General features: G+C 45.0%; 2 protein-coding genes across 2 annotated transcripts in view; one reads left to right on the top strand and one right to left on the bottom strand.

Moving 5' to 3' along the window:
- ESR2 (estrogen receptor 2) overlaps positions 1–11,785 on the bottom strand; it is a 93,616-nt gene extending 81,831 nt beyond the window's left edge. The window contains exon 1 of the mRNA XM_063333581.1: positions 11,762–11,785. The gene's annotated coding sequence lies outside the window, so the exon portion shown is untranslated. The remainder of the gene's footprint in view (positions 1–11,761) is intronic.
- A 633-nt stretch (positions 11,786–12,418) lies between these two features.
- The window catches only part of MTHFD1 (methylenetetrahydrofolate dehydrogenase, cyclohydrolase and formyltetrahydrofolate synthetase 1), a 48,205-nt gene continuing 40,409 nt past the window's right edge, over positions 12,419–20,214 (top strand). Inside the window, exon 1 of the mRNA XM_063333523.1 lies at positions 12,419–12,617. Within this exon, the coding sequence (XP_063189593.1) occupies positions 12,577–12,617 (41 nt within the window). The 5' untranslated portion in view covers positions 12,419–12,576. The remainder of the gene's footprint in view (positions 12,618–20,214) is intronic.

Here is a 20,214-nt window from a genome sequence, read left to right as displayed (position 1 = left end):
ACAGGAAACTGGTTCATGTTCATATGTTTGTCCTTCCACCCTAGAGTATTCTGACTGATTAATGAAGAGGCATGCAGTAGGTAGCTGGGAGATCTGTTCCTATGAAAACCTGGAAAGTACTCCAGCTAACAAGTCTTTCAACATCTTAAATTTTAGACTAAAGAAAGCCCAATGCCAAAGGTGGCAGTTACTAGAGCAAATTGCCCTCACATCTTCCATTAACCCAGTGTACACTCATTACTGAGTCAAAGGAAGAGCATGTCCTCCTCATTAGTGTCACCTTTTGCAAGAACTAGCATAATGCAATCCAAACGCTGAGGAAAAATACCCACTTTTTTTTTCCCCCTTGGTTCCATTTTAAAGAGTCACTGCAGAAAGTGTTTTCCCTAAATGTCTCCCACCTTGTATGAATTTTCTTCTTTCTTCCCCCATCACAACTTCCTTGGCTCCAAAGATGCAACAAAGCTTCGACATCATGAGTGGCCATTTGACGCCAGCCTTTTTGTCCTTCTGATCCAAAAATGACTATAAAAAAAAATTTAAATGTATTTTTAATGCCAGTTTTACACAATTACCTGGAGCTCAAGCTGTGGAGGGCTGAAATAAGCTAGACAGAAGTGCAAGCAATTATGTACATGGACAGGAAGGAAGGGCCCCCACCCCTGGAACCCATGGGTTTAACACTGGCTCTGCCCATTGAGAATACTGATTCATCCATAAGGATGTCAGCAGTTAGAGACTGCATAGATATATTTGACTACATCCCATTGATCAATCACAGAAAGCTGGTGTCTCTTTGCAGGAAATCTTTCTGCCACGAGTACAGTAACGGACAGAGTAACACAAAGTACCTTTTCCCTGACTGGGTGTGCTATGTCTGCAGCAATTAGCACAAGAGACCATGAGCTGGGAGGTTTCATATGGACCTATTGACTCCCTCTAAGTCAGCCCATTCAGATTTAAGTCCAAATTCCTCTTGCAGTCAAGCTGCCTGGTTACGAGTCCAAGCTCAGAAGCACATGTTTATGTCATGGTGAGATTTGGGACAGTCAGAGGGAAAGCCTGAGCTTGTCCAGATGCTCAGCACAAACTCTGCTGCATCTACCCCACAGTGTGGTTTGGCAGGACACCAGTGACCCACCAGACTCCTCCATCCCCTACTTCCCAGGGCCTTCAAGGGATGTCATATGGCCAATGGCAAGCAGACGAATTGGCCAGGCTCCTTCACAGAAGCCCTCTGTTATAACATGATATAAATCTTCACAGTCTAAACCTGCATAATCTGTAAGAAGGGTACTGGTGGGAAACAACCAGGACAAAAGCCAAGCTCCATATCCCAACTGCTTTTCCTGCTCACTGAGCAGTGCTGGGGCAATTGAAAATGGTAAATCACAGAGACTAAAGGAAAGTGTAAGTGTATGTTTCTGTTTGTAAGTAATTTCAGCTAATAACATAGATGTTCTTACCCTTGTAAAAATACCACTTAAATAAGATATAACAAACATTACACTAAGAGCTACCAGCATCAGTTGTTACATTTAAAAGGTAATTGTGAAGCGCTTTCACACAGGATGCAGCAAGATGGGGAAGGAGCTGTAGCTGCTGAGATCCAAGCCAAGGACAATGTAGGTGTACATGCAGCTCCCCATGCCCAGACTCATGCCTGCAACCACACAGACCTGTGATCTCTCAGGATTCACACCCCTGTCTCACCCCACAGCTTCCCCATGTGCAGCAAGACAATCTACATTACCTACTACATGGTGGTTTCATGTCGGCAGACACACCAACAGCCATCTCCCTGAGAGGCTGCCCTCAGAGCCTGCCGCTCCTCCCTTCCTCTCAGAGGCAACCATGACACTGGTTTGCCTGTCTGCCTTGCCAGACCCTGCTGTTTCACCTTCAGAAACCGTGTATCTTACTTCACTACAGTTTTCCTGTAAGTCCTATCTGTGGAGAGATGTTGGTGTTAAACTACAGAAAGATCTGGTTTGTACAACTTGATCATGAGCGCCTGTGTCAGGGGATTTCCTTTCAGGCAAAGACAAACCCACTTACAAAATGGTGCCTGGAAGTGAAGGGGAAAGCTTCAGGAAGGCGGCCCTTGGCATCTAGCGAACATCAACTGAAAAGGACACAGCAAGCGTAGAACTCGAAAGCATCCAAAATATATCCTTTCCCGTACTACTAGTGCCTTAGATTATTGACAGATTTATCAATTTAATTCCAGCATAGAGTAATTTTTGATTTGAATTTATGGTTCTTCAGCTGCGGCTGTGGTAGACACCGGTGCCACACAAAAGAGGCTGCTCCCAGGAGTGTAGAGACGGCTTTCCCCTACTCCTGGAAATCCAGCCCTGCTGTACAGCAATAGCACAGTCACATATGCTGAGTTTAAAAGGCTTAACTCTGTTATTCTTGCAAATAAAAAGTACTCTACATAAAATAAACGAAAATATTTCTATTTATAAGGCCATTGACAGCATAATATTTTACAAAATCTAAGCTCTTGGCCTAGATGAGGATGGTGGTTTCTCTTTATAGAAGAACAGATTTTTACCTTTTCTACTTTTAAAAATGCCATTAATGTTGCTAATGTGAGTGATGATGAACAATGTCAGACTGAAGAGAAATCCACTGGTAAAGAGATGTAGACATGCCTGACACACAAACATTTCTGAACCAAGAGACACAGAAAAAAATCTCACTGATTTCAACAGCACTTGGATCCAGAAAAGTAAGAATTACTTGAAAAGGATTTGGGGCAAAAACATATTAAAAAGGCCTTTCCCAAACCAGAAAAATATTCCTACACAAACAACAAAACCACAACCACCCCTGTCCCATCTGACACATTCTGGGATGCTCCTCTTCCTCCTGCAGAGCTGGGTACCTCCACGGAAAGCAGGCGATGGGACGGTACTGCAGCCACCTCTGGGAAGGTGAAATGGGGGGAAAAACCACCCCACGGCAGGGCCACAGGCAACAGATGGGTGGAGCAGCAAGGCTTCTTTCTTTCTCTCCATCCTCAAGGCCTTATCCTTTGAATTCAAAGCCATTTCTGGGCGCTCAGCATCCCTGTGGATGCAGGCTGTGTGCAGCTCTCTGGGGTGTTTTTTTTTTCCAAGACTGAGGTAAAGAAAAAGACATTTTCTTCACGGTCCTAAGTCTCAGCATACTTTGTCCATCCCCGCTGTATAGAAACACTACCTAGTAAGCACATTGCAAATTAAACTGCCATAAACTTGCCATTAATCTGCATATTTCAACCAGGAAATGTCCTCTCATAAGAAAGTGCTAATATGAAAATTTCAGAACAGGCTCATTTTTAGATATCCTCAAGCACTTCGTTCTACATCTGCTTTAGAAGGCACAGTGTCATCTGAAAGTATACCAAGAATTGACACTTAATGATTTTCCATAGGCTATTTCCTTCATACTGAGGGTTCTCCAAGTTCCAGGAGCAAGTCTTTGTATATACATGCTGTCATTGATACATACATGTGTGGTACATGGACTTCAGGCTCTTGATCACCAGCACCAGGGAACAGATCAAAAGCATGAAGTGAGGTGGGGAACCCAAGCAAGCCATTGTTCCTCCTCTCTGCCTACATGGAAGCTGGTGATATCCGAACCTCTCTTCTCCCTGGAACAGGTGAAGACAGTTGAGTACTGATCAATATAAACGCTACAGAACTGTTACACTCTTCACAAAAAAAATTCACTTATTTGTTTGCCGATGTGTCACTCTATTTCCCAAACAGTGAATACAATTTAAGACAACTCTTCAGGCTTTAGAAATCTCCCCTCATGTGAAGCCGTAAAACTTCTCTGTCATGAGCACTCATGCTTGTGGTGCCTGAGTGAAGGGCACCTTCCTGAGTGAAGGACACCATGTGTGCTGTCTCAAAATCAGACTTTTTCAAAGACAAAATTCAATTTGCCATGGAGTCCTGTGTGAAAATGTTCCTGCTTAAAATGTCAAGGCATCCCTCCTCAGATCCCAGGACAGCTGGGAGAGAAGCTTCCCAGCACTCCTCTGAAAGCCACACAGGCTGCCTGTAGTACAAAAGCTCCATCATCCTGTAACCTGTAAATATGATAAGAAATAAGAGGGACTGGGAATAAAAAACTGTCCACAAAGGGGAAAAATTCTTTGCCCCATTCACCAGATACTTTCACAAAGCTCCAGAAATGCTACTTAATCCTCAAAGGAAAAGGGAAGGGAGACTCAGGCCCCAAATGTGGCAGCAGCTCAGACCATACTGCTTATCTTGTCCTATACTGACATCTCACCACGTATGTCCACAGGGTAAATGCCTACACTAGTGTCAACGTTATACTGCACGAAAGGCCTTAGGGCCAAATCTGTTGCCTGTCTCATTGACTCGCTGCTACAATATCCTCTTTGCTGATCCTGTGTGGCTAGTACGGGGTCTCAGTCTCCTTCAGAATCTGCCTGCTGGTCGTATGCTGATATGGTGGGCACAAAAGACACCAATAACATCACAGCTCAGCACAGCTCCTCTTGGAAGGATTATTCATTTTATTCTCTGGCCTTCTAGGCTGTAAAGAGAAATCACAGGCCAGCAGATTTCCCCCTACTGAGCTCATCATATTGCTGTTCCACAGCAAGTCTACAGGCTCTTAACCTTCCTGTGGCCCATGCAAGTGACAGTCACTGTCTCTTATTTAGGCTCAGTTTCTAAGCTCATGGTTTGCTCTGCAAAGCAGCAGGGCTCCAAAGCAAAACTACTCCATGTGCCACTACAGCAACCACACCAGGGCGTGCAGGCTAGAGATGTCAAAATGCTTAGCTTCAGAACGATGCTGATCTGGAAGGGACCAGAAGGGCCCTTAATGTGCTGACACACGCCATGGGACAAAATATTATGCTGCCCTGCTGGATTATTTAAAACTCTCTGAGATAGAATCATAGGATCTTCATGGTTGGAAAGTACCTTTGAGATCATCGAGTCCAACCATACACACAAAAAAAACCCCAAACCCCTACAATCTCTGCCACTAGAGCATGCCCTGAAGTGCCACATCTAGACGTTCCTTAAATACCTCTAGGGATGGTGACTCAACAACCTCCCTGGGCAGGCTGTTCCAGTGCCTGACCACTCTTTCAGTAAAGTAATTCTTCCTACAGACTTTGTAATGAGATCTCAAGCGGGTTTACGAATCCGAAAGCTCAGAGAGAGTCCACTGTAGCAAACATGGGCAAGCCTTGCTGTTCTTCTAACAAATCTTTCTCCCAGAGATGTACAGGACAGACACTGGAGCTCTGCAGACTTGCGAGGTTAATTCACTGCTTTTCTTCTCTGATGCAGCTAAGCACACAGGAACAGACATACACCACAGCTTCAGGGCAAACATTAGCAATATCTCTCTAAATCTGGTGTCTCCACCAGTCTCTGCCTCATTTATAAATCGAGCAGTTCTTGTTTTAAATACCAGGCAAATCACACAGCTCTTAGGCAAAAGGAAAGGGCAGAAATGTTATCAGTCCTACAAGAGGCCAACAGACTTATATTACAACGGTACTCATATTTCAGAGACAGGAAAGAATATGCACATATCAAATAAGGGAAAAATCATTCACTACAGCATGTGAAGGTACCTTATCAATACTGTTTCTGTTAAAACTGACCAACAGTGTCACATGTCCAAGAGGCGTATGCAAAAGAGGAAACACACAAAGCTCCTATGCATTAAGAAAAATCGTGACATTCTATATATTACATATCATAAGGAAATTATCTATATCTCTCAAGAACCTCTCAGAACATGAGGCATGGGGCTTCAAACCATTCTGTTTATCCCTAACTTTACCCTATTTCTCCCCCACTTCCCTTATCCTGTTTGTCTTAGAGATTCTTTCAGCTGTAAATCACAGAATCACAGAATGGTTCGGGTTGGAAGGGACCTTAAAGATCATCTAGTTCCAACCCCCCTGCCATGGGCAGGGACACCTCCCACTAGACCAGGTTGCTCAAAGCCCCATCCAGCCTGGCCTTGAACACTTCCAGGGATGGGGCATTAACAACTTCCCTGGGCAACCTGTTCCACTGCCTCACCACCCATACCGTAAAGAATTTTTTCCTGATATCCAATCTAAATCTACCCTCTTTCAAAGTGAGGCCGTTACCCCGTGTCCTATCATAACACCCCCTAATAAAAAATCCTTCTCCATCCTTCCTGTAGGCCCCCTTTAGGTACTGGAAGGCTGCTATAAGGTCTCCCCAGAGCCTTCTCTTCTCCAGGATGAACAACCACAACTCTCTCAGCCTGTCCTCATAGCAGAGGTGCTCCATCCCTCTAATCATCTTCATGGCCCTCTGCCGGACCTGTTCCAACAGGTCATGTCCTTCCTGTGCTGAGGACTCCAGAGCTGGACGCAGTACTCCAGGTGGGGGTCTCACCAGAGCAGAGTAGAGGGGCAGAATCACCTCCCTCAACCTGATGGCCACACATCTTTTAATGCAGCCCAGGATACGGTTGGCTTTCTGGGCTGCAAGTGCGCATCACCTGCTCATGTTGAGCTTTTCATCCACCAACACCCCCAAGTCCTTCTCCTCAGCGCTGCTCTCAAGCCATTCTCCGACCAGCCTGTATTTGTGCCTGGGATTGCCTTGACCCAGGTGCAGGACCTTGCACTTGGCCTGGCTGAACTTCATGAGGTTCGCACAGGCCCACCTCTCAAGCCTGTCAAGGTCCCTCTGGATGGCAAGGTAGGTCTCCAACCTGCAAATGGTTGGAGACCAGGAATATCATCTTTTTGCCCTGTTTCTATAGTCTTCCTTACATATCTACAGCTGACCACCATTAGAGTCATGACCCTCAGCTGGGACAACTTGTTGTCTGATCTGGTACAGACAGTCCTATGAGCTAGAGGCAATTACACAGAAAGGACACATATTGGAATCAGGAATGCTATAAGCAAAAGCACATTGAAAGTACTTCTTAAGCCTGCTTCACATTATGAAGCAGGCTTCATCATCAATATCAAACACTGCTCAGTGTTTCAAACTGGGTATTAAGACGTGCATAAAGACTGTATCACCCAAGTCTGAAGTGCAAAACTCCATTTACCTGGTTTTATCTCTAAATACCCCACTTATTGGAATTATGGTGTGTGGGAAAGCTAATTTCGTGCCAGCCTTGGACTTACCCTACCATAGACTTCACAGGATCTGTTCAGCCTCCTCCTGTCTCTGCGGGACACTGCAAGAGCAGGATTTGCTTGGATGAGAGAGCACCCTGTGAAGGTTCTTGCAGAGATGGCATAGAACTAGCTATGCGCTCTTGCTCTGCCAGGGATGTCCTTGCTTGGTCTGGGAGAATTATCTGAGAGGCTGTATGGATTAAACTGCAATGGAAAGATTGTCTTCTGGACATCCTCCCACCTGCAGCCCTGAAACTCACCTTTCTCCCTGCCTACCTCTGCCTGTGTCAGGGTGTGCAACTCCCTACACAGTCAGAAGAGTGGAATTGGTATAATGAGTATTTCTATTGAAAATATTGGAAATGTATTTTACATAGTCTTCTAATGAAATTTAGCAGTTGGAAAAAAAGGGGGAAGTCCTACATAGCCACAAGCCATTAACTAAAAATTATTAGCCAAAGAGAATTAGGAGAAGTTTGAAATGAAAAGCTAGATAATCACAGTGCCATTGCCTGTGTTTATATTTTGCTTTAGGCAATCAATTAACCCTTCTTTCTCAGTTACTTTATCTGGAAAATGTGGTAATACATTGGGTAATACGTTGTGGTAATACAAGCAGGCTGGGACACTGAATCAGGCTGTTGTTTATTGCAAGAGTTCCACAACATGCTGTAAAAGTATTAGGAAAGGTTATTATGTGAGAGAAAGGACCACTTAGAGCATGGTTTCTTTGCTCTCAATTATTGCTTAACATCAAAGAGTCAGGACAACCTAGGGCCCATATTTATCAAGCACTCTGGCACTGTTCTCAATGGAATCCTGTGTGACACAAAATTCTTCAAACTGTTAACAAGACATCTTTCTTCTGCAGGATGCCTAAGAGGTCAATGAGAAGTGCTGGAAGATTTCTGTGGGAAGGTAAAGTGACGTAGCTAGAGGAAGTTCGCTAAAACAGCAACAAGAAAAGCAGCCAATGGAAAATGCACTCAAGTATGTACAAAGTTGTGTCACTGGCATAGTAACACAAGTGGAAGTTAAGAGACAGTCTGAGCTGGTTGTTGCTGTCTACAGAGTGACAGATAAAACTACGATGACTACAAAACACCTGCATGGCAGGCAAGTGAGTGACAAGCTTGAGCCAGGGTTCAGAAAAGCACTTCAGAGGTCTATTTGTTACTGCTGCTCTGTTAGATAAAGCCAGCTTTACCTCCCTGCCAGAAAAACCTACGATGGAAGTACCCTTCGCTTACTTTATAGAAAATCTGTTCATTGTAGTTAAAAATGCTCTTGGAATTGATTTGATTAATCTGACTGCCTTTGCACTGAAATGGATGAGGAGCACTCCAAATCCATGTTCTGATTGTTCAGGCATCGGACCAGGAACCCCGAGGACAAGGCCAGAGAGCAAATACCATCTTAATCCAGGACAGCTACTTTTGCAGTGACTGCCCAACAGCTGGCTGCATCACCAAGTTGTTATTCCCATGGCATGTATTTAAATGTGTCACTGTTATCCCATTACAAAGTTGTGTTCTCCATCACGGTAGGTAAGGTACATTCTTGTGCAATGTCATTCATTTAACCAATCCTGCTTTGTTCAGTGGGGCATCCTTAAGCTGGAAAGGTTCCCTATAATTGTTTGAAGAATCAAAGTCTAATACTGTTTTTTTGGTGTGCTCTTGCAAACAGGCTTTCTCAAAATCTTTTTTCTGACCAAGGTTTATGAAGCTAATCTAAGCTGTCTGTTCCTCCTCTTATACTGGAGACAATTTCCTACCCTACCTGTCCCGCTTAGTGGGTGAAGCAAAGCCTAATGTTCTTCCTTAGTCTCCTGATTCAGGGTCAGTTTCTCATAACAAATTGCAGCTTTTGGGGTGCTGTGCCATCAGACGCATAGCTGTTAGCTCATCAGTAACACTGGAATTATTTCTGGCATGCACTTCATGGCTTTTTTAAAGAACAAGCTCCGTGACTTTTGACATGTTGGGTAAGAGGGGGTGGATGCACAGGTAAACAATCAAACTGTGGGAGTTGCCAAATCAAACCCAGGGTTGTCTGGCAGGGAGGTGATTGAGGCAGAACAACTGTTCTGGGGCAACACTCAGAGCAGAAAGGTCTCTCTTACTCTGAGGCTTCAGCCTATCCCGAAGTAACTGTTTTTATCCTTCTTCATCCTAACACCCATTAGAAAATAAGCCTGCTTTGGTACAAAGCAGTCTATGCTCAGAGCTGTCTGTTCCTATCGTGGCAAGAGTTTTTTTCTCATCCTTTTGCCTTAATGTCCTGGTTTGATGTCAAAAGAATTGTACTGAAAGCATAAAACATTGACTGTTGCTGTCAACTTCGAAAACATTTTCACATGTTTGTTTCCTTTGCCACTGTGTTTCTCTGAGATTTCCTATACTTTTACTTTTTTACTGCATTTTTGGGCTGGATTTGGCTCCGATATGAACTGAGCAGAAGAGTCTGTTCAGCCATTTCTCATCACATAATCCCTATTGTGTTCCTTTCCCACCCCATTTCCAGTATTTTGACCTCAGGATGACAATTAAGAATAAATGTTAAAGAACATTTTCTTACATAAAGGCATGACACGCACAACTGAGTAACAATCTCAGCTTTAGTATTTGACTGCCACATGAGACAGTTTAGTAATACAAAAGAACTTTCTGCTCTGACAAAAGGACATTAGCTAGTCTGATTTTCTGGCATAAGCATTTAAAATTCATGAGTCTGGCCCTTCCCAAAAATGAGAATCTGGCTCAAAAATAATTAAACAATAAAATAAGTTGTTTAGGGTCATTTTTATTTCCTTTCCCATTTTTTAGACTCTACAATGAATTCAGGTAATTTTCAAAGTTTTATCTGTCATCATGCGACATCTTTTTTTCAGGGGCTGGGGCATTATGAAAAGCAGCAAGTGATGTTAATACTCAAACACACATGCAAATCACGCAAGTTAGCAACTCCGGGAAGGAATCTACAGCTTCTGATGGCAATAGCTTCTTCTGCTCACTCTGCAAATAAGGTCATCTGTATATTTTAAATATGGTGGCTTTCTTCTTTTTCTTTTCCTGCCTGATATTTTCACACTACAATCCTGAGTGTCAAATCTTTTTCTGGCAAAAGTTGTTTTTGTGAGCTTATCCTGTCCTTAACTAAAGGAGGCTGTCTTTTAGAAAAAAACCACAGGGTTTTTTTTCCCCCTCAAGAGTTCATTCAGGCCTCAGATAAAGGCAACAGAAGAAACAAATAAGACACAGAATTTTAAGCAGCCTAGAAAAATCCCTTCTCTCAGTTAATTGTGTAATCTCAGTTTTGATTGTATAATACTGCAAGTGCCTGTTGGAACATTCCAGGAAATACAAGGAATACATAATGAAAGAAGAGAAAAAGTTCTTTCTAGCTTTTTTTATTTAGCATATAAAAGCCCTAAAATGCCAAGTTTTCTGTCTTTTCCAATTCACTTATGAAGAGAAATTTATGACCTTTAATCCTACAATTACAACACATTGTTAATTTAAGGTAGTTTAATCACTCAAGGTAACAAGCTCTCCCCTCAATAGAAAAGAAAGCAGAAAAACGCAGAAAAGATGTCACTTGTTAGGCTACGAAAGGAAACAAAAAGAAGAAAAGCCTCATCCTCAGAAAAGTTTTGGACTATGTATGGTTTATATTCCCCTCCTAGAATACCAGAGAAGCAACCGTAAAGCTTCCCAGCTTCGGAAACAGAAGGGTCCATATATTTCTGTCCTCATAGTTTTGTGTCCTAGGTGGAAGCTGCAAGCTCCCTTCTCAAAATCTGACAGTTCCCCCAAAATCTCTTTGTGATACAATTACATTATGAAGTAGCAGGATTGAATGCTTTCTCAGTAAACTCTTTGGAACAGGCACTTCGTTTTTCCAAACCTATGCATTCTATGTAAAGCAAAAATCTTATGTGAAAGCATTTCACACAGGCCTTTTAAGTCTCAAATTCTCCGCAGGAACACTGCTTTTTTAGCATCCCATCCCTGTTCTCCAAAGCTTGTTAATTTGCAGTGAGGTTATCCCCTTCCTTTGCTGTACTGCCACCACACACGGCAGATGCTGTGAGGTCCCCAAACAGTAAGAGTACGGCTCTGCTGCAGGCACAGGAATGTGCTACGACTCCCCAAAAGCAACCTCACGCTGTGGGTCCATCCCATCACTGACCCCAATTCGCCAGTTCCCTGTCCCTGACCTTTTTATCACCGGTTTCTTGAATTGTGGGCCTGTTCTCTAACCATGCGCTAGATATTAGCGGGGAACACTGATTAATTCCTTAACTTCTCTGGGTCACGGGGTTACCTTGCCTGAGCAAGTCTGCCTCAGTGACATCTAACTACTTTTCCCATCTCTAGCTCCGGCTGGACCCTGATCACTTATTTGACATACGTGTGAGAAGAACACTGAAAGCTGGCTCCCTCTGTCCTAAAACATCTGTGCTGGTCTGCGCAGGAAGGAACAGCCACGGTTATGTAAATAATAGTACACGTGGAGGGCTGCATGGGCCTGAGCAGCTGCCCGACAGCAAACGACACCTTCATCAGTCCTAACACGATTACTTACTTCCTTACTTCAAGTACATCCCTCGGAAGCGACCATTAGGAAGCTGTTTCTCACCCTTGATGACTCCTATGACCTTTAGGCCACAATCCCGCCCTCTTCTTCACCGCTCTTTTTCCACACTGGCTAGCCATTGGTTTGGTGACTTTACGTTGGATAAACACCTTGAAATCCTGAAGAGTAAGAATTACTCTTAGCATAACCTCTCAAGAGTACCAAAGTACTACCCCAGGGCATGAAACACAGGGATTACTCTTACACAGATTTGCAATTTTCGCAAAGATACAGCCAGGAATTCCACATGCAGAGCCCACCACCAGCAGACCTGCGCTGCCAGCCCCTCGGGACTGGCGGGCAGCGTCCCAACAGGCCGCATTCCTCAGCCCGCGGAGGCAGCTTTCCCTCTCCCCTGCCTGCCCAGGGCCCTTCTCGGCAGAGCGGGGTACCAGGAAAGGCCGGGGCCGGCGGCGGCGCCTCTGAGGCGTTTTGGCGGCCATTTCGCCGCGCGGCTCAGCCCCGCTCCCCTCGGCGGGCGGGTGCCAGGCGCCTCGGGTCGGCCGGAGGGACAGAGGAGGAGGAGGAGGAGGAGGAGGAGGAGACACGGCACCACCACCGCCGGGAAAGGAGCCCACGGCCGCCCCTGGGTGCCCTTCTCCTCCCTCCTCCGGGGCGGGGAGAGCGCTTGCGCGGTGGGTCCGGCGGCCGCCGAAAGTTTGGGGGACACGTGGGGCGCGGAGTAGGGCAGCGGCGGGGGCGGCCCATCCCGCAGACGCTTCGGGAGCCCTGCCGTGCTCGGCCGCTACCTCCCCGCCCTCGCCATGGCCCCCGCCGAGATCCTCAGCGGCAAGATAGTCTCCGCGTACGTACCCCGGGGCCGGCCGCCCGCCCTTCCCGCCATGCGCCCAGAGCTGCCCTGGGCGGGGGTTTCTGCGGGCGGGGAGAGTCTGTGGGGAGCCCCGGGGGTTTTAACCTTCGGGATGGCTGCGAAGGAAAGGAAGGAAACCGGTGTGGCTGGTGGGCTGAGGGGTGCCCTGGGGGAGCCAGCCCGGCTGGCCGGGGGAGTGGGGCTGTAGCGACCTTTGCCCTGTCTCGGCCCCTGGGACAAAACGGTTGGAAGACACCTTAAGGCTTTTTCAATGCTTTGTATTCAAAGCTTGCTTCTTTCTGGCTGAAAACCGTGGTCGTTGTTAAATGAAGGTAGTATTAAAGATCTTAAGCAGGAAGTAAAGCGTGGTCACGGGTGCGTTGCCCCCCAGACAGCCGGCGGTGCATGTGCTTGGTTCTTGTTGTCAGCATCCAGCATGAGCCCTGCAGAGCGGCCTGGGAGCGCTCGGCGCCTCTGCCCTCAGATTAGTGCCCGGGCAGGTGTGAAATAGCCAGCTGGCTTACGGTTCTGGTGTGTTTGTGCTGTGCTCTGGGGATGCTTCACGAGCAGGAGTTGGGAACCAGTGCTTTAGGCATGGTCTCTGTGTTCATATTGTACAGGGATTGGTCATTCCTTTTTAAAGCAAGGTAAATTAATCCACGTTTTGGATAAGATGAGGATGAATGTTCTCAGGTGTCTGGCCAAAGCTATTTTCCTGAAGGAAAATTTTCCTGACTTTCTTGTGCTTTTCAGCTTTTACTTAGCTGGCCAGCCCTGAGTATAGGTGAGCCTGTGTTGTGTCTTCCAGTTGGCTTATTTTTCCTGCTGCCGCTATACATACACATCCAGTAAGAAAGCTAAATACATTTCCATAATCCTAGAAAAATAGTGTTTAGCAAAGGGTAATGCTTCCGTTATTTCTGTGCAAAGTGGGTTTGGTTAGGTAGGTTTGTTGGGTACCTCCTGTCTATAACCAGGGAATTAGAACAGAAAATGTAAATTTGAAATGGTCTAAAGTAATCTCTGAAGAGTTGTTAGACCCAGTCTTAGGTATTGCGATGTAGAACACATCTACATCTAACTGACAGTGAAGCGTTTATGAAAAGTAGGCCTAAAATGTCTTGAATCTGAATATCCATGATGAAAGGCTGCTTGCATATTTTTTATGCAGTGATTTTGGGCCAGTACCACTGAGTATTGCAGTCTCAATCTTGTGTGCTTCCTTACACACATCATGTGCTCTATAGGAACGGGACTTAAGTAGTTTTGCTTTTTCCTCGTGTGGTACTTGAAGGAGTTATGAGGAAATGGGCTATTTGCCCTGCAGATACCTGTGCCTTTCTTCCAGAGGTTCTAGAGAAGTGCTGGTCCAGAGAATTCTCCTTTTCCAGAGTCCGTCCCCTGGCCAAGAGTCTGGCAGAAGCGATAGGCATGTGTTTTTTCTAGGAATTTTCAAATGAATTGTCTGTTTTAGAAAGGGTGTGTTTCTGACTACGTCAGCTGCAAAGTCTTTTCAGATAGTATCTTTTAAGGATCGTTTTTTGTTACTTTGTCCTTTAATCAGGAAAAGTGTTTGTTTGTAAGTCAGTCAAATATTAACAAATGAGGTGAATCAATCAAATAGTGTTCTGTGTCTGTTTTAAATCAAAACTCCTAAGCATTGTGAACTTTGTTCTCCTACTACCAAGCACCCCTTCTGCAAAGGGATGTGAAAAAAAAAAAAACCCAAACCAAACCTAATTCAGTCATGTCAATTATTTAAACAAAAATCAGGTAGATAGTGACACTCTTATTTTTGTGAGACACTTGAAGAGAATAAATGCTTTGTGAGAGAGAGAACTTCCTTGTCCCTATAAATAAGGAAAACTCGATGAGGAGATAAAGTTAATTCACACCTAGAAAGTCTTGGAAGACTCAGAAGAGGTACGATGGAAAATAGACATTTTCAGTGGCTTTGAATATTATCTGTGAGGATAGTAAGTGTGGTTATATTGTGCATGGGAAGGAGAACAGGGTGGCAGGCATCATCGTGTATGTAGGATTTTGATGTTCAAATTAAAGGCTTCTCTCACTAAGGCTTCTTCTTTCAGTAGAAACAAACTCTTAGACCTAGACAGTCTGTGGAAGATATTGAATATTGGATTGGTTTTGCATCAATTTGAACTGGCTAGTTGTCTCTGCGTGGCTTTCCTCTACTTCTCTAAGTGGCTGTTTAATAATTCAGCCTTAGATTTTGCTGCAAGTTAATTTTGTCTCATTGGGAAATGAGCTGCAAAAGATGAGTTATCACGTAGCAGTACAGTAAACAAATACCTAATAAGAGGCAGAGAAACAGTGCTTTAAGTATGCAGAATACAGAGGGAATAAAAAAAAAAAATCAAAGGTATTCTCAACATTTTTTCATTATTATTATTCCCTTATAATAAAAACACTCTGTTTCTGTATCTGAAAGAGATACTCAGAGCAAAACATTGTAGTGGCTTTTCTGTATAGCTTATGTCTGCTGCAGTGATCTGTGTGTTAATTTGTTACCACCTGAAGTAGTCCAGTTTTGAAAACTCCTGCCTTGGTTTGAATTGGTAGATAGCACCAGGAATGGAGCAACGTTCCTGGTCTGGACAAGTGGCTGATGAGTTGTGATGGCAGGGAGGACTCAACACCCCTTGCAGCCCTTAGGGATGTGTCAGGTAGTGCTTTGATTTTAAAGCACCATTAAAGTACTGGATATAGCGATGATTGGGCTAAACTTACAACTGGAGGTAACAGTGCAGTAAAGACAACTCTTCAGCTTTTTCAGACTGGGCCTCAAAAGTTTTTTGGAGTTCCTATTGAAACTCCAGCTAAATCTAGCCTGAACTGAAAAAAATCCCCTGTCTGTGAGATCTCATTTACGAGATCCTACCCAGAAATTTTTCAGGCGTGTACCGAAGGGTAACACACTGCAGATGTGCTAAATTAAAGTGAACTCTGTAATCTGGTACTGCTCAGTGCCGCTGAGCCAGCCCCAAATATGAGCAAGAAACCCTTGTGTAAGGTGCTGTACAGACACAGAATTTAAAAATGGGACCCTGTTCCAAAGTTATTACAGGCTAGGAGAAAACACTGTCTGGTGGACAACAGGGCCAAGGGGCTGTCTTCTGTGCACATCAGCACCAGGTTACGTGGAAAGGAGGAGTCCTAAGGGAGAGAATATGTAGGGGACTGGCTTGAGGAAGAATGGCTGGAAAGCTGCCTAGCAGAAAAGGACCTGGGGGTGCTGGTTGACAGCCAGCTGAATATGAGCCAGCCAGCAGCATGCCCAGGTGGCCAAGAAGGCCAATGGCATCCTGACCTGTATCAGGAATAGCGTGGTAAGCAGGACTAGGGAAGTGATTGTCTGCCTGTACTCGGCACTGGTGAGGCTGCACCTCAAATACTGTGTTCAGTTTTTGGTCCCTCGCTAAAAGAAAGGCATTGAGGCTCTGGAGTGTGTCCAGAGAAGGGCAATGAAGCTGGTGAGGGGTCTGGAGAACAAGCCTTATGAGGAGCAGCTGAGGCAGCTGGGGTTGTTTAGCCTGGAGAAAAGGCGGCTCAGGGGATACCTTGTTTGTCACTCTCTACAGCTACCTGAAAGGAGGTTGTAGAGAGGTAGGGGTTGGTATCTTCTCCCAAGTAACAAGCAATAGGACAAGAAGAAACAGCCTCAAGTTATGCCAGGGGATGTTTAGGATGGATATTAGGAACAATTTCTTCACTGAAAAGGTTATTAAGCATTGGAACATGCTGCCCAGAGAAGCAGTTGAGTGACAATCCCTGGAGGTATTTAAAAGATTGGTAGACATGGTGCTTAGGGACATGGCGTAGTGGTGGTTTTGGCAGTGTTAGGTTGATGGTTGGACTCGATCTTAAAAGGTCCCTTCCAACCTAGGCAATTCTGTGATTCTATGACTGCCATGTCCCCTTTGTGGAAAGAAGAAAATCATGATATTGCTGTTTGTGCAGACAGACCATTGTAGTTATGGCCTAGATTATGGTCTGCTCTGCTTGCAGCCCCACAAATGTGGATTGAGTCCTTATCCGTTTCTCTTACCTTGTCCTCTGATTAAATCACTTGATAGTTGGGTGTCGTACATGGTATCTGTTTTGAGATGCAGACCTGATTGGTGTGATTGATGTTGCAGCATAGGAAGCCGGTTGTGACAGTTCATGGTATTGTAACTCATATTTGCAGCAAACTCTTATGTGTAAGTTTTAAAGACTCAGCTTTATGTGAAGCTTAAACTCTGTCATTCTATTGGCAGCCAGCCACATTTGAGAAGTTCCTTAAATGCTACCTCTCCCATCCTCTACAGGTGATTGCTTCTTCAGCTCAGCCATTTTGTGTCCCTCCTTGGATTAATGTTCTGGACATGATGAAACAACATCTGAAAAAGAAAAAGCACTTTCATATATTTATCTGTCCTGAAGAGTGCTCATGCAAGTATTTGAGCTGACACAACCAAAAGAATGGTTAAAAACCTTGTGAGTGTGGAAGTGGTAGAAAGTAACAGGCAGTTTTCCTAGGAGATAATGACAGTGTGCCAGGATCCTGCAGTGGTGGAGCATGAGACAAAGAAGGCAGGAAGGAGACTTGTGAACTCCTTCCAGCTCTGTTGTCTAAATGGTGTCTTCCCTCAACTGAAGACATCTGTTGAATTACCAGCAGCGTTCAGATAGATTTTCCCAAGGTATTTCCCATCCCAGTGCGACTGGGGCAGCCAGCCTGTGATTCTCCATAGGAGAGACTCCTCTCTGTCTCTTCTTTGGGGTACCAGTAGGATATTTTGTGGCGTGCTTGCTTGTAGCTGCTTCACAGTATTTGAAGACAATGCAGTTGTCCTGCTAGCAAGGTCATGGTGCCATGGTGGTTTGGAAAAGGGGAAGCTTGTCTCTCCACACTGCAGTTGTTTGTTTGTCATGTGGGCAACAGAAAGTAAGCAGTGGCAGGGCTGCAGGCTCTAAGGAGGAATGGCTATAGGGACAACAGCTCTGACCAGGCTGGTGCAAGACCGGCAGAGGACCATCAGCCTTAATACAGCCATTTCTGGCAGGATGTAGCAAGAGCATTTCTGATGCATGTGTCTGAAAACCTTTGGAGAATCTGTGATCCAGGCAGTAAGGCCAAACCCTCTTCTTTGGGGGGCAGGTCTCTTCTGGAGCGTCACTGTCTCTGAGGAGATACTTGCCAGGTTGTATGTTCGGCACTATTCACATGGACCCTGGACCCTCTTACTCACGGAAGGGACAGAAACACAGCCTGGTGTCATCTTCAGTATGGTGATGTGTATGCTTGCCACCCAAACCATTGCGTGTACATAATCCCATAGCAGGATGTGTGTGTGTGTGGGTGTCTGCCTGAGGAAGCACGGACATGGGAGCTGTGCTTCTCTTGCCATTTACAGTAGAGCTGGAGGAGTGTGGTTTGTCCTTCGCTGTTCTGGAAAATTCACTTAATGAATTGAAATTCAGCTCACTGTTGCAGTCTAGAGAAAGAAAAGCTAATAAGTTCTTTAATCTTTGGAGATGCCTTTGGCTCTGTATGCTTAGAGACATGTGCTGTCCTTAACCTGTGTGGACCCTGGACCCTTGTTTGAAGTGTGAGTTTGTTTGTGGAAGAGCGTGTGGGCACAGGAGGGGTCTTAGCGTCAGAGGGAAGGCTTTTGGAGAAGCAGCTATGTACAACTGCAAATTTATGTTTGAAGACTTAAAAGCATTTTCATACAGCTAGTAAAAAATGCTGTTCATGTATCAATATGAACTTCTATCTTTGTGAAGACCTGAAGTCCACAATACAATTTTGTAAACTGTATCACTAAATAGCTGCTGGCTTGTAAAGATTATTTTCTAATGTATATGTAAGTCTGCAGAGTTAAAACAAGGGTTTTTTTTTTTTTCTTAATTTTCCTCTCAAACCTTTGCACCTATGGCTTTTGTGGTAACTAGAGAACAGTGGTACCTAACACTAGGTGGCAGTCTAACAAGTGATTTCTTGATTCAAGGCTGCTAAGGCAAACCAGCGCTGGCAGCACCACTTTGCGTGCATATTACCTTTCTTTTGTAGCTGAAGGGGAAGTGAGCTAGTGACCAATTCCAGAAAATGACAGAAATATAACGTGTGAACAGTCATGGCTGCTGGAGGTGAAAGCGTGCCACAGCCTTGCCTCTCAGAGGACAGAAGAAAACTAGACCCTCGTGTGGGCTTATTTCTCTTCCACTGAGAAGACTGCATTAAAAGTAAAACCCAGACATGGGTCCCTTTCCTGTTGACTGTCCCTATGAGGGCTTTATTGGGTCATAAATTATGATATATTTCACATTTGTTTGCATTTCTTTTTGTTTGCAGGCCACAAACCAGTGCTGTGCCTTCCTTAGTGGAGCACCAGAGGCTGTTCTCAGAGCTAGCTCCCTCGCAGAGCTTGTCCACAGCACACGCAGTGGGTTTCTGACACTTCTTGAGCTTGCTGCCTTGTTGTTAGTGGCGGCTTGTGAGCTCAGGTCCTGTTTGTCTGCAGCTATAGATTTGGTACTTTCTCTAGAGGCTCACAGCTGGAGTGTAGGGAGAGGCAATTGGTGATTTTGCTACCCAGAAGATGAACTTTTGTCACTCCAGCATGAAGAATTGCTAGGACAAGGCTTGCTATGACACTGTTTTTTGAACTTATCAGCCAGTCTTAGTGTCAAGTCTTTTACAGAGGTGATAGCTAAAGGAAGCCTGGGAACTACTATTTCTTAAGTAAGGTTTGAAAACAACCTCTTTTACCAAAGCTTAAGAGACTTTGAACAGCTTGGCCAGACACAAACACCTGTAAATACTCTGAACCCACTCCTCAGGTGCAGCGGAACTCTGACTGTGTGATTCGGGATGCAGCAGAAGAGGTGCATGATTTGGGACAGAGCAGGAGGCTGTGTGATTCCCCCAAGATGGGACTTAGGACAGCCTCAAGGCTGCTTCTGGCTGGACCAGCTGCAACCATCCCCTGGGATCAGTGCTGCTGGGTTGCAGCAGAGCCATGCGCGGCTCCCATTTCCCTTCTTGCCTCTGGCATTTCTGATTTGGAGCTCATAGTTGCTGGGTAGAGTTGGCTTCACTGACTATCTGTCATGCTGGAATTTCCCTATATGGCATGAATCGCAGCTTCCCAGCTGTCATCAGCTACTTACTCTGTCCCCATACCCTTGCTGTTCACATTTTCAATGAGCTGGCACCAACAGCACCTCCTCCAGTCTGGGAAGTCTAGTTCCACTTGAAGTCGCAGACCTTGTGATACTGATTTGAAGGTAGATGAGCACAAAAAGACCATCTGTGTTTTAAACGGTAGGGTGTTTGGAGCAGGGGAGATTCGCAAAGTGTGATGGTAGCACCTTTTCATCTCTTTGATAATAGTGGGTGGGACGTGGGCTGGAGATCATGTGGAGGAGGACAGACCTGTCAAGCCTCTAGTGTCCTTTGAGGTTTACTTATCTGGCTTTTGCCTCTCAGTGAGTATCTCCTACGTTTGCAGTGAAGGGCCACAGCCTCCTTCCAGTGCCTTGAGCCCATCAGTTGGGCACAACTGATTAGCTCTGTCTGAAT

This window comes from Chroicocephalus ridibundus, chromosome 4 (genome assembly GCF_963924245.1).
Source record: "Chroicocephalus ridibundus chromosome 4, bChrRid1.1, whole genome shotgun sequence".
NCBI classification, from domain to species: Eukaryota; Metazoa; Chordata; class Aves; order Charadriiformes; family Laridae; genus Chroicocephalus; species Chroicocephalus ridibundus.
Note: the sequence above shows the minus strand (reverse complement) of the source record. Positions and strands in the feature narration are given on the sequence as shown.